The sequence below is a fragment of the Esox lucius genome, chromosome 21 (genome assembly GCF_011004845.1).
Source record: "Esox lucius isolate fEsoLuc1 chromosome 21, fEsoLuc1.pri, whole genome shotgun sequence".
Lineage (NCBI taxonomy): Eukaryota > Metazoa > Chordata > Actinopteri > Esociformes > Esocidae > Esox > Esox lucius.
Genome location: NC_047589.1, coordinates 22,469,133 through 22,484,201, shown reverse-complemented (window position 1 = coordinate 22,484,201; position 15,069 = coordinate 22,469,133). Strand labels below are relative to the sequence as shown.

Sequence of the window (15,069 nt, the reverse complement as noted above, 5' to 3'; positions counted from 1 at the left end):
TCCATCCGTCATACTTCTAGCCGAAAACTATGGAAAGGTCGCACCGTATGCGCTCAAACCGTCAACAGCAACTAAACACCACTACACTTCATCTTCCGCGCACCTTCACATCCAGCCTTGGATGGTCTTGAGTGTGTTACAGCCGATAGTTAAGAAGGCAATTTTTCAAATCCTGGAGCTTTCGAATACTGCTGTGATGTTAGCATTGCAACAAACACAAGCATCAGCAATAGATAGCTCAGAATCAGCTACTGCCTGCCAGCACAAAACTCCCTGTCATTACAAACTCGGCGCGCTGCTCGTTGACAAGACACTCCCTGGAGAGGAGTGCCAGCGCGCAGAATAAAAAGGATAGGCTTTTCTCCCAGACGCAGGTTGACTTGGAAAGGCGTGAGCCTCGATGAAAACTACAGAAGCAAGTGAATGTGATTGGTTCTCCACACAGAAGAAGACCGCCAAATATTTTGCAAAAATGGAATTAAATGGAATAAACGGAGTTTCCATTAACAACATGCGATATCCGCGCCCGGGAATTGAAACTTTGTTTTAGTGGTTTTAAGATGCGGTTGTGTTTTATGTCTGCTATGGTAAGCTTTCCGTATAGTCCTTTCGAATGATTGCAGAATTGTACATGTCATGCATTTTCGATGTGCTTTTTTTTCACTATGCGTTATAGATGGCTCCTGTCACGACTGCAGGTGTACCATTCAACATTATTTTATTGCGTTCATGTTTCAAATAAATATATGTATTCTGTTTAATGTAGTAAATCTATCAGGGTCTAATTATGCAGTGGGCTTAATGCACCAGGCTAAATGCACCATGTTAACAAAAGCATAGCCATATCAGAAAATGTGTATAGGACTGTCAATAAACCCTATAATACAATGTTTTCCTACTCAGGAATAGCCTGATAAATATTAATTAACCGTACTTACGAATAACATACTCAGTTGCCTGTCCAATCACTGGATGAATGAATATTGTACAGGGATCATGCGTTTGGATGTGCAGGGTAAAACACTAGCCTTTGCGCATCTGTCGTGTCAAGAGATAGCCTTTCTTACACAGAAATCCCAAGCTCTACTGTATTCATAAATCTTTTGTCACATACAGTATTCATCTTAATTCTGTTACAGTAGAAGTAGGCCTACTCCGTTGTTAAGTCCTATTCATAATCAAGAGAGCACCGATTAAAGTAGTTTGTGTGGCTGTTTATATAACGCATATAATTGATTTATTTCAGAGCGTTTGTGTGGTATGTTCACACTTTAGATATTCTCATATGATTGGCAACTCTGGTTTCCTCACCATGGGAACTCGGGTGTTCCTCTTGACTTAACTGATCATCGTCGTGTGTGTGAGTGCGCGTGTGCGTGCATGCGAGCAAGCACGTGTGTGAGCGTACGTGCGCATGTACGGACCAGATGTCTGCAGGAACATGGTAACCTATGGTAAATCATGACTAGTGAGGGCATTTTGCTTTTCCCCACTTTCGTGAATGGCGTTTTTATGATTGGGGTTACGATTAGGTTTCAAGATTAGGTTTAGGGTTAGAATTAGGGCTAAGGTTAGTCGTTAAGGTTAGGTTTAGGGGTTAGGTTTAGATTGTTGTGGTTTTGGTGTTAAGGTTGGGATTAAGGTTGTAGTCTGAGTAATGTGAACATTCACATTTTATGGCTGAAGTGTTAGGTTAGTTTGGAGATCAACATTGTTACTACTGTGCATGTACTATACCTACTAGTTTAACAGCTCTTTTAGTTGTTTTAGTTTTTTGCAGTAGCTTATAGTGTTAGTTTATAGCTGGAATCAGCAGGTGAAGCAATAACAAACCATTCTGCCACCCCTGCTTCTGTAAAAGGCTGAGGGATGGGGCTGGAGAAATGTAACCACACTGAAATGAACCGACAGAGCTATGGATGCAGTGACCATGTGTGATATCAACATTACTGGTTTAATCATGCTTTGAGGCTGTAGTTCCTTTACATTTAGTTTGTTTACAGACATTGGAGTAAAACACGATGATATTTGGGGTTCTGATTGGGTACAATGTGTAAATTAAGTCCCTAGTGCATTGAATTACAATATAGCATACAAAGGTGTTTGCCTCAGTAATCTTGACAAAAACGAAAATCTCTCTGATTAAAAGAAACTAGCTCCCTAGCAACTCGCCCCCTCTTAGGGGAAAACAAACCTGTCCCTAAAAGGTGGGCTGGTGACCTTAGACGTGTATTATTTTTTTGGTATGCAGGATACCTGAATTTGAATCCATAACAAACAGAGAGAGTTCTGCTTCCACAATGATGAGTGTAGAAAGATTCTATTTTGACATAGCTTACTGCCTTACCATTGAGTGTTTTCCAATAACTTGTGGCCCTGGCGATTGACTGCACAGAATCACAAAACAGTTGTACTAATGTGGATGTTTGTACGGTTTTACCTGCCACCAAAATGGTTTTTAAAACCCAGACTAGTTCAAAAAGGGTTCCCCCAGAAGGACAGCCTAAGACCCCTGTTTGTAACCTCTTATCTGAGGGTATAGTGCGATGAACAGCAGACTGGTGAAGTATGTTTCTATTTGTTAAGAGGTGGCGGATAGAAGGGGAGGTTTGTTTGTATTTATTAGGAAATGGTTGATGGAACGTGTGTTGTATGTTTCTATGTACGAGGAGGTGGTGGATAGAAGGTGTGTTGGCGTGTCTATATCCACAACGGGGAGAGCTCTGGTGTATTTCAGGAGTACTGTCGGTACAGTCAGAGAAGACGTACAATGCATAACCAAAGGTGACGACTCCCAGGGTGATCTGGAGGGACAGAATAGAGCTGCACAGGAGGTCTGCAGTCTCAAAGGAAGATTTCCGTTCAGACTACCCATCGCTAATTCCTCATCACTAAAATGTCACCCAGCTTTAATGTCTACTCAACTAACTTTCCCATAGCAGAATAAATCCCAGCAGCGCCGTGTCTGAGCTCATCATGACGATGTGTTATTTACCACTGTCTGTACAAGAGGCTCCGGGAGTATCGGGGAGAGATCAACAGTTTTATTGATCTGTTATGATGGATGGATGTAATCAAAGGTTACTACCGCCTCAGTGACGCGTCCTGGCACGGCAGGCCTGAGATCCAACGCCCCCTCTCTCCCTCATTTGGAGCACAGCGTTGTTTGTTGTCATTGCCCTCAACTGCCTCCCTCATCACTGTCCCTGTAAGTTCCTCCTGCCCTCGTGTGTCTTGTCAGTCACTGTGTCTGGATCCCGTTCCTTTGTGACGTTGTTCTTTTCTTGTCTTGTAGTTTCGTTACGTCTTAGTTCTTTTTTTTTCGTCCAAAGGTCCTCGGTTCTCCCGGCGCCTGTGTCCTGCCTCCAATGAGCAACGTTGCACTCGGCGTGTCTCTGCAGCATTCAGATGCTAGTCATGCCAAGCCTCTTTACAGCAGGAGTCAGTATGTTGCTCTGATATCTACTCTGATATTTCACATCTTCTTAAGCACAGAATAAGTCACTCCTCAGTGTGTGTCTCATAATCAGAATAATATTTAATCCCCCAAGTACAGCTACACAATTAACCATTTTCTCAGAATTTTGACATATATACATTTATTGGTGCTGCCACTGGTAGACTGGATACACTAAACCTCCATAAAATTGCTATATCTTTTTAAACAAATAGTTGGTGAGCCTGTTGGATAACAGGATGTGATGGTTGAAAGTATAAATGTTGATGTACAGGTTTGTTTTTCCGAACGTTGGGTGTCCGCAGTGGGAGGGGTCAGCTGTGATCATTCCTGCACACTTCCTTGACCTAGACCCATGCAGGACCTCGATGAAGGGTGTGTACTGTAGCAGAACAGTCTGCAGACTGTCAGTGCATAGCAGTGTCACCAAAGCAGACCGTGGTAAAGGAGGTGAGAATGGACTCTGGTGTAAAGCCTGATCAGGATTTACTGGGAGATTTTTGTACTGCAATGGTTACATTTGCAGGTGAAACATCTCAGTGATTGCTCTGATGTTTTCATCGCACCTGAGGTTGTGGGAGATGATGGTCCCCAGAATGTGAATGATTCAGTCGAACCAACAGCTGAGCACCTCAGCTTAAAGGGGGACAGGTGTGAGGAGTCAACCACCACCTGTGTTTGGTTCCAGGTTATTGTGTGTGTGCATGCAAGCTTAACGATCTGAGGAATTATTTGGCATCGTTGTTAGGCATCGTTGTTAAATCCATAGCGCTCAAATAAACATCTGGACGTCAACACTTCAATGCCATTTGCATTCAGTCGAATCCAATGCGCACTGTGCATGTTTGAGATGCGCATGATGGTTCCAGGCCATATATGCTGCAATGGACATTCCTCCATGACAGTTTGAATGCATATCATTACCCTGGAGTGACCTGGAGTTCACAGGTCAGCTAGCAGGTCAAACGTTCATGAATGACTCGAGGTATAAACAATCCATTTCCTTAGCAACTCACCGGCAGGATGACATCACATCTCTGACATGTGTCAGTTCTAATCTCCAGACGTTCATGCAGTCAAATGATCATTCTGTGCTATTTATTTTTGGTAGGTTCTTTGTCATTTACATTTCATTTCATTAGGAAACAGGGGTTGCTTGGGTATTTTCATGCATGGTTGATCGTTCAATTTACATGAGGCGTCTCGTCAGTCAGATAGTGTGTCTTTATATTAATGGAATTCAGTAGGAGATAACACACAGACATTGCACTGGAGATCACACATACCATGAAAACGTGTCTTCCACAGATGTTTGCATGCCGTGTCACATTCCACAATGTCGATTTGATTGATTGCGGTTGACTTGCGACTGTTTAATTGATTGCTAAATAATGTCTTATCTCCCCACTTATTATATATAGAAGTTAAAGCACTTAAAGGTCCAAAGCAGGCATTGTTGTAGCAATATCACATAATTTCTGGGTAACAAATATGTACCGTGCTATGATGGTCTTTGGTTGATGTTGTCAAAAGAAAATAGAAATATTTTAAGAAAGAATGTTTCTAGAACTGTCTGGGAACAGCCCGAATGAGAGGGGGAAACCAGTTGTTATGGTCAGAATGGTTTGGACTTGTCTTTTGTATTGGTATTAGTATATGGTTATTATGATGTTACCTGGCTAACGCCTACCAGATGTTACCATCCCATTCTACTTTTTTCATATATTTTTCATTTTTATCATAAAAATGTCATTTTGTTATTTCAGCCCAATAGTATTGAAATATCGTAAAGAAGGAAAAATGCTGGTTTTGACTGGACTTGGCCAACAACCCCGAGGCTGGCGCTAGTCTCTTTAAGGAGATTATTCTCCCGCTGAGAACACATTTCTTTTTTTACACCATATCGCCAGCCTCCAACAAAACAAGCAATTCAACAGAACATCACAGAAGAGATACTTCATATTGCCAGGAATAAAACTGTGCTATAATTCATATGGCTCAGTGATCCATCAATAGCCAATGAGTCCGGCAGAGACAGATCTATTTCAGCTAGCTGTAGGCGTTCGTCTGGGCTTGCTGTGGATTCCACTTGGCATTTTGCAGAGGCTGCAATCCACGTCCGCCCGCGATAATGCACCTGACATAACGGTCAGGGGAAAATAATCTCATGGTACGCAATTGGATTCACCAAGAGTGTTTGTGGTGTGAAAGACAAAGCCCTGAAAAGACCTATAGATGTGACAGAGAGAAAAGAGCATGTGGGAAAGAGAGGAAGGAAGACTGAAGTGTTACAGTAAAATAAAGCCGCAAAGCTTTGGTTATGCATGCATCCTGTCCATCGACTAAGAACAGAAAATAGTCAGGCAACACCAATTCAACTGGACCTGGAACCAGACAGTACATTTGTCATCTCAAATTAAGAACGATAGCTGCAATATGTAACTGGGCTATTTCAGACCGGCATTGTCTGTTCTCTCTATCACGGCTGATGATTTAGAATGACTGGATATTCAATTTCATTGCATAGTCCCCTGCACTGGCTACGCAGAAAACAAAATGGATTGAAATGATAAACAGTCATCTTCCCTATAATGGCCCCAATCGGAATAACTCACGAGGGAGTTCCCTGTCCTCGTCATTTGTGAGCTGACAACGTATGGCTGCCAGTGAGGTGTTAGAGACAAAGTGCTGTTTTTTTAATATCCTACAATGCTAACATTAAAGCTAACTTGTGAATAAATAAATGAGCTAGCCCACACACAGCTAGCTGTTTCATTTGGAATTACATTTTGTGACCAGGGATTAACACAAGAAGGCCAACCAAAACACTGCAGTGCCTCCATGCAGGGCCGGATTATGGACCTGGCAAATGGGGCCTGGGCCCTGCGGCCTCTGCCCATTAGGGGCCTTAGGCTACAAGGCATCTAAGGGTCCAATGTCCTTGGGACAATCTACTGTGAAATCAAAATGTAGATTGACCGATAGTGCTTGAATATGTGAACCCTTCAGCCCATCAAGTGCCCCCTGGCTCCACCACAACCCATACCAGGGCCCCTAGGCTCCACCTCAACCCATACCAGGGCCCCTAGGCTCCCCCTCAACCCATACCAGGGCTGCTAGGCTCCACCACAACCCATACCAGGGCTGCTAGGCTCCACCTCAACCCATACCAGGGCCCCTAGGCTCCCCCTCAACCCATACCAGGGCCCCAAGGCTCCACTTCAATCCAGACCAGGGCCTCCCAGATCCACCTCAACTCTTACCAGAACTCCTCCTCAAACCATACTAAGGCCCCTCCTCCACAACCCATATACCAGGGTCCCTCCACATGCTATACCTCTTTATAGCCTCTAACTACCAGCGTGTTAGATATTATCTAGAATCTAGATCTATTTAATATTTTGTATTTAATATTTTATACAGTATATTTATATTCAATATTTAAATGAATGTGAGACAATAATTATAGTCAATAATATATATATTGATTTTGGGTATTGTGTTTAGAGTAATTTTGTTGGTGTTGTAGTTGTAGAAGTTGCTATGATTGTTCTCAGCATCATTGTTCTCAGATTTTAAGTAATTTGTACATTCCCTAACACCAGGAAAATTGTGAAGAAACTATGCTGAAAGAATATGGGCCACCGTTGTATTTCAAGAAGAAACAAAAGGAAACGAGTGATATTACAGAAAAATGTCCAAGTAATTTCAATCTTTTTCCGTAATCAACGTTAAAATCTAAGTGGTTTTACATGGAGGGGAAGGGCACTTTCTGTGTGCGAACATTGTGGGGTGGGGGTGTCCTCCAAAGACACTTGTGCCCAGGGGCCACATAGAATGTAGATCTGTCCTTGCCCTCATGAAAGCGGTTAGCTACAATCACCCACACAGCCACTAGTCCTTTTGCCAGCTTCATAGGGAGGCTGGATTTAGGATGCCGGGTAAGAGAAGCCCTGAAAGGGCTCCTGTGGGCCCGGCAGCCATTTGACTTGTCACTTTGAATTAGCTTTGACACCAGGTGGATTCTTTTTGCTCCATCTGTTTGCCAGCAATGTAAAAAAAGAGGCTTATTTTTTCATTCAAGAACAGGTTTTTATAAGCTGTAGCTGTTTCCTCTAATTTAATTTCTCTTGAGTGTCTTGAGTCCTTTGAGTCTCTTGGGTCTTTTTTTATTAAGGTTGCTGTCAAAAACGGCCATATGTCAGGGAATTAGTGTATGATAGAGAATGTGTGTGATCAAAATGTTTCTTTGTTGCATAATTTCACAATTACATAATGTGGATTGCCAATTTGAATGATTTATCTATTTGTGATTGATCGATTGTACACTTGATTTCCCTAACAGTGTGGATTGTAGAATTAATGGTAATTTGATTGAAGACACTTTTTAATGTGTTGATTGAAAGTAATAAGCTGTGTCAGTGGACTAGTGAAATACATGTGGGCTGAGAAAGGTGGGAACAGAGATGGTAGAAAGAGCAAGACATTCCACTTCCTTGTTTTATGTAGTTGGGTGGGGCCACTCTGGTCTGCTTATTGCAGACTCCCTGGAGCAGAGGTGTCCCAAACCTAGACTCACTAGGTTTTACTGGCTCATTTCTTTCAGGATTTCCTTTTTCACCTGGCAGGTTTGCGCAACCATTTGGAATGGGGTTTAATATGCTGTGCATTTATAAGTCTGTACCGCAGCACATTATAGATGACATTAATGATGGCACCATAAGAAACACATCACTGCCCCTTTTAAATCGTAGCAATCATTAACTTAAATCATTGAATCATTAAGTTACACTTTATTTAAAATAAAGGCAGAAATTAAAACATGGCTGTGACTTAACCAGGGTTTGACAGTTTAGCATTGTATCAATTGGTGTTCAGCTAGACATGTGCGACATTCACATGCATTTATGAGCCCGCTAGCAACAGACTGACTAACATCATCCACCCATGTATTGTTGTTAAAGTTAATAGCAAACAGGGTGGGAAAGCTAGCTGAAAATCAATCTCGATATTATGACTGATTTTGTTTGATATTGTGACACAGTCATTTTTTTGTAAGTAATCAACTCTCCTGATTCGTTTTTCGATAAATCACTTGGGTTAGATTTTATGCTTGAATCAAGCTCAGGTTGTCCTAACTTTGGGCCAACCCTATTCACGCTACCAGAACCATGCTTGCCTCGCCTAGCGGTCTCTATGCTTCCATCGTTCCCTTTGTTGTAAGTAAATGGGTCTACTTTGTTTCATCACCTCCAGGAGAAGACTCTACAAAGGCCTGTTACTCTGCAACTATCGCGCTCAAAACATGTCCAATCTATTAAGCAGCCTTTTCAGTGTGTTATACTCCTTATGTCCTCATATGGCCTAGTCTGCTTCTCTAAACCCATTGGATAAGAAAGCTAAAGGTCCCTTCCATCTGATATCCTTTTATTCTCCAATGGGTTTTGAGGTGGAGAGGACAGAGGAAATAGAACAGAAGGATGCATGTGAGAGAAGACCAGGGTATTAAGCCCCATTCACACAGAAGTTGTATTACTAGTGAAGGTTATTTATTCGATTCTGACAAGGTAACTCCCCCAGGATAGGTAACGCTTTTCCAATAAATCCTCCATTAAGACGAAAGACTGGAGGTTTTCATTCTGGATTTGAATATGTCACCCAGTCATGGAGTTACAGGCAACACGGATAACACAAGATTGGTTTCAATATAATATTTAAATTGACTAATTCACCTAAATTCCTCTTCCCAGCTGATGAGAACTAATGTGTGCACTTGCTCTTGTGATGAGTATTTAAACAGCAAACTGTTCATTTCTGAAACCCTAGCACTGTTGGACTGTTGGTGTGTACTTATTATTTTTTATTTTTTTTTATTTACTTGCTCTTTATTATTTTAACGACAGGGCAGCAGGAATTAGATGCTAGAGAGACAGGCACATACAGGGAGACATAGAGGAACCCTGTGAAAATATGTCTTGTGTTTTCAGGTAAAAAATCCTTAAATAAGGTACATTTTTCTTAAGAAGCTAAAGTTGTATTAAACAGAGACAGCTAAAGACAGCTAAAGTTGTATTAGACGGAGACAGTCAGCCAAGCTGGGGCTCAAACGCCCCCACCTCACTTCCACACTCTCAGTATGTTTTTACTGTCTTCCCTAGTCTCTTATTCCCCTGGTTTACGTGAGTACGTCTTTGTCATAGACTTCAAAAAGGGAGCTTCCATTTCTTCAGCACAGGGAGCTTCCATTTCTTCAGCACAGGGAGCTTCCATTTCTTCAGCACAGGGAGCTTCCATTTCTTCAGCACTGGGAGCATCCGTTTCTTTAGCACAGGGAGTTTCCATTTGTTTAGCGCAGGGAGCTTCCATTTCTTCAGCACAGGGAGCTTCCATTTCTTCAGAACAGGGAGCTTCCATTTCTTCAGAACATGGAGTTTCCATTTCTTCAGAACAGGGAGCTTCCATTTCTTCAGCACAGGGAGCTTCCATTTCTTCAGCACAGGGTGCTTCCATTTCTTCAGCTCTGCTCAGCTGTTTTTAGGTGGCTGCACCATTACTAGTTACACAAAAACATCAAAAGAAACTAATCTGGTAGGACGGACACCTCACAACAGCATGTATTTAAACTGACTTTCACTGGATGCTTTTACTTCTCTTGGAATCTTTATCTCCCGTCAACTCTGGGATTTCAATCCACTGGTTGAATAGGTGTTTGTACAGCCATTGGTGTCGCTATTGATAGTGACAGTGTACCTAATTTAGAGTTTAAGAGCTTTACCGGTCGAGCGATTTATCATTGAACTATAGGGGTCCCCCTTGGTTAAGTCTCAAATCTGTTGTGCTGTGCATAGCAAGAGGAGTTACACTACACACAGTGACTAGACCGTTGTTAAGGACAGTCATTTGTCCTGCATGGTGCTTTTTCACTATGTGCCGCTAAATGAAGTAAGGTTTGATAATGTGTGCCTGTATTTAGTAAATGGGATACCTGGCGTGTCAGCTTGCTCTTCCCGAGCGTTAGATTGTTGGATGGACGGTCGTTTTGTCTTCACATTCCACACAATGTTTTTCAGCGTGCAAACGGGCAGTCTGTTAGATGACTATATTGTGGCTTAAGGCCTTTATATTCCACTCTTTGTCTCGGGATGCTTTATTGTGGAACCACATAATGTCTGCTTATGTATTGCAAAACGACTGTATGTCTACAATGCCATCATTTCCATGCACTTACCCTAGGGTGTTTGTGTGTGCTTGTGTGTGTGTATATGTAAGAAGTGTGTGTGTGTATATAAGTAAGTGTGTGTGTGGGGCTCGGCTCCCTGTGCAGTGGCGGAAATCTCATCACTCCCACACATCTTCCAGCTGTCACACTTTGAGGAAGAGCCTCTGGAAAACAGGCTTCACTTTACATTGACTCTTATTGTGCAGCTCCTCCTTCACCCTGGAACCGCTTAACTTAGCCTGCATTTTTCACTCGGATGATCTAAATTAGTAAGTGCATAGCAGAGGTTTAGATCTGCTGCGCTGCATATCCAGGGGTTTGTGTTGGCGTTTGTTCAAGTGCCTCCTCTCTAAATGTTAATTTATTGAAAGATTATGACATGAAATTCAGCTGTGCAATGGCTGTTATGGACTGCTTCAGTATCATCATAAATATTGTACATGCAGGCTTGTTATCTAACCCACGGTCTGTCTTTGATTCTTTCACTCTCCCATTTCTCCCCCCACCTCTCCACGCCCCCTTCTCTTCCTCATCCCCACTCCCTCCTATCTGCCCCTCCCTGTCTCCCCCCCTCCATTCTCCACTACCACCCCTTTTCTTTCTTTCTCCCTTCCCTCTCTCAATTATCTCACTGCCTTACCCGTCCTTCTCCCCCTCTTCTCTTCCTCCCCGTCCTGTTTCCACCTCTACCCTCCTGCCCACACTCTTCTGTATTCTCTCGCTTCAAGAGGAGCGACTGAGCCGGCCACGACCTGACGATGATCGCGACAGGAGGCCTGCTGCGGATCAACCGGAGGCAGGACTCACTGCGCTCCAAGAGCCGTGCGGAGAACAAGCGCAAGAGGAAAGCTAAGAAGAAGCGGAAGAATGAAGTGGTGGTGGTAAAGGGCAAGCTGAACCTCTGTTCCATCTCTGGAGTGGTGGCAGCCATTGGCATTCTGATCCTTTTGGTGGGCATTGCCATGGCGATACTGGGCTACTGGCCCAGGGAGAGCCTGCAGTACCCAGAGCCACCCCAAACCCAGAGGATTTACGACAAGAAGGAAGAGGCGGGGCTAACTGGCAATTGGACGTACCACACAAATGTCAGATTTCACCTGGATGGGGATTTGGCCAGTAACAATCGTTCCAATGGCACAGGCTCAGAGGAACCTCCTAAAGGCTTCCTTGCTGAGTTTTTGGATAATTACCTCTACTCAGACAAGCTGAAGGTGTTTGGGCCCCTCATCATGGGCATTGGCATCTTCCTCTTTATCTGCGCCAATGCGGTGTTGCACGAGAACCGCGACAAGAAGACCAAAATCATTAACCTGAGGGACATCTATTCCACTGTCATCGACATCCACAGCTTGCGGACTAAGGAGAACACGCCGCTGAATGGCTTTGTGAACTATGTGCAGTCCAGAGGGTTGGAGGGGAAACCCAGCGCTGTGTATACCGCAGCCCTGCTGGCCAAAGGGACCTGGCCATCGGGGGATTCACCGGACGAGGGCAGCCAGGGTCCCTCCAGGTGCCACTCCCTGACTAGGTCGAGGGTCTCATCACGAGAGAGGCATTCGTTTACCGACACGGTTTACACAATCACCAGACACAGCCGGGCTGGCCAACAGAGCAGCCCGATTCCCACGCCCAAACCGTGGGAGACCCGGACGATAGCTGCTTCCTCTGTCAACGCCTTCACCCTCCCCATGACCAGATCACACCGCCGAGCCAACCACCACCAGCGCAGGCCCTCGGCCAAAGCAGAGGCGGGTCGGAGCAGGGCTGCGATGTGCGACTCCGGGGAGGAAGACGGGGCCCGAGTTAGGCGTAGCGTTCCAGAAACCACCACCCAGGCCAAGGTGGAGACTTTGCGAATGGCCATGTTCCTGCCTCAGGACTCAGTGGAGGTGTACAAGAGCAGCGGTAGCCTCCAGGAAGCGCCACAGGGCTCCCAGGTCCAGTTGCTCCCCTTGTCCCCTGCCGGGCCCAGGGTGACAGGCTCCCACCTGTCTCTCAGCGCCCTGACAGACTGTCCCCAGTCCAGAGACCTAGGCATCACCTCATCCAGCACCACCGATTGGAGGGTGGAGCGGTCCAGGCGACTCAGCTGTCCTCGCCTGGAGGTGCCCGGAGGCGGCGGATACATCAAACTGGGCAACCTGGGGGGAGAATCCTTTGAGTCCAGGGAATCGTGTGAGGTGAGCGCCTTCAGCCAAGTGACCTCCGAGGAGGCTCTGACTAAGAGGCAGAGGGATGAAGGAGTATCCAATGAACAGGAGAGCAGTCCCGGGGGGGCCCAGGATAGGGGCTCAAGGCGATACTCCAACAAAGAGAAACTTCTTATGATCTCTCAGTCAGATTCTGTTTTAGATGACGAGGAGATGGAGAGCACAGACATATGATTGGATGATTGCCGGAAGGTGTTTTGCTGATTGGTGGTATTAGTTTACTTGAACAAAATGAACACAGGATAACTAGTTGAAGACAATTGACAGCAGAATCAAGAAATGATTACTATAACAACAATACTGCATCTGAGTTCTAGACTATCTTGAGGTTTGTTGCTAATGCAATTATCAATATGTGACCAAATAATGGTCATTGGTGGGCTATGAAAATGAAAGACTGTGTGTATAGTATTTTGTAAAGCATTTGTTTCTGTACTGTAGGTTGGAAGTCACATCTAACTGAAAGGGCAGCAAAAACATAACATTAACCAAAAAGGGCAGTTTTAAAATGGTGATTGTACAGTTACCGTACCATCCACTTTATGTACTAGTTTCTATAATTTCTAGAAATATAACTGTGGCTGTTCAACCTACTGTCATTACGTACACTGTAGTATAATGATTGAGAGTTGCTGTCTCAACAGCATGTATTTTATACTGTCATGTCCTTGCACACTTTGTCAATTTCCAGAGGAAGGTTTGAATTTCAAATGTAATAGCAATATATTATGGACCATATCTGTCTGCTTGTTGGGGAAAACACAGTGTTGGCATACTTGCCTGTGTCCTTTAGGACCTATATGTTATTGTTTAGTTTTTTAGACCTGTCTTGACTTGCTTGTTAAGGATTCTGTATCTTTTGCCATCGCTTTTGCCTGAGCGAAACTGAAAACAAAACACTGATTAGCACAATTCACAGCTAAACACTTGTGTTTCGGTACAAGAGGCCTAACTACGTTTAGCACAAGTAAACACGTAGAAAAAAATACTGAGCAAATCAGTTATCCTGTGTCAAATGCTTCTGGATGGTTTTTACTAGGTGGTTCTTGTTTAAACACAGACCTGCAGTACATATTGTATTCCAGTTGTTCTCGGTACCCATGGTCAAGTCAGACCGCCCCATGGTAATCCTATGGCTCATTCAGTCTTCAAATAAATGTATGAAGCTGTCTCGTTATGTGGACCATCTGTTATTGCTGACCTTCTGACACGTCAGTCGAGTTGGTGTCACGGGTGTGAAATGGCTAATCAGTTGGCACCGCCGTCGACGGTGATAGCATTTCAGTCGGTTACATCACTCGCTCTGGGAAATGGAAGCGGTCGTTTCGCTTTGCTCCGCCGCGGCATTTGTGGGGCAGTGGCGGCGGTGCTTTGTAGCTGACAGTGGTCATTGTGTTCTGAGGACATCACATTGGCAAAAACACATGCTCCAATTGATTACGCAGTCTGGCCAAGCAGATCTTGATGTTCTAGTGTCCAAAATATGTTTAGCAATGAACAGCAGATAGCGTGGGAGCTGGGGCATGATAGGGCACATAATATAAGGGAAAGTGTTTTACCTGTCAACAGGATGATTAACAGCATACAGAATCCTGGTGGTTGGGAATTGGGAGAGCTAGATTTCCATCTGTTTATCGGGAAAAGTAGCTTTATATAGACACAAGATATGCCAGTATGCACACCATTACTAAAAGCAAAATGATTTACTATGTTTTGGGCCCATCCTTAAAGGGGAAGGTCACCCATCTGTACATGTGGTCTACTGTTCACATTTTGTGTTCGTAGTTCAACTGCAATAGTGTATATACTGATCAGCCATAACGTTATAACCACTGACAGGTGAAGTGAATAACACTGATAATCTTGTTATCATGGAACCTGTCAGTGGGTGAGATATATTAGGCAGCAAGTGAACATTCTGTCCTCAAAGTTGATGTGTTAGAAGCAGGAAAAATGGGCAAGCGTTAGGATATTTGCGACTTTGACAAGGGCCAAATTGTGATGGCTAGATGACTGGGTAAGAGCATCTCCAAAACTGCAGCCCATGTGTGGTGTTTCCAGTCTGCAGTGATCAGTACCTATCAAAAGTGGTCCAAAGAAGGAAAAAACGGCGACAGGGTCATGGGCGGCCAAGGCTCATTGATGCACGTGGGGAGCAAAGGCTGGCCTGTGTGGTCCGATCC

The 15,069-nt window shown here is 44.1% G+C and overlaps 1 protein-coding gene across 1 annotated transcript; it reads left to right on the top strand.

The window, feature by feature from the left end:
* Nucleotides 1-32: 32 nt before the first annotated feature.
* On the top strand, nt 33-14,740 carry tmem200ca (transmembrane protein 200C, genome duplicate a). The gene is made up of 2 exons (XM_010896633.3): nt 33-587; nt 11,405-14,740. The coding sequence occupies exon 2, from the start codon at nt 11,435-11,437 to the stop codon at nt 13,058-13,060; it is 1,626 nt and encodes a 541-aa protein (XP_010894935.2). The 5' UTR covers nt 33-587; nt 11,405-11,434; the 3' UTR covers nt 13,061-14,740.
* The last annotated feature ends 329 nt before the right edge of the window (nt 14,741-15,069 follow it).

Excerpts from the sequence above, each read along its gene's own strand:
- tmem200ca (XM_010896633.3), top strand. The coding sequence starts at position 11,435 with ATGATCGCGACAGGAGGCCTGCTGCGGATCAACCGGAGGCAGGACTCA.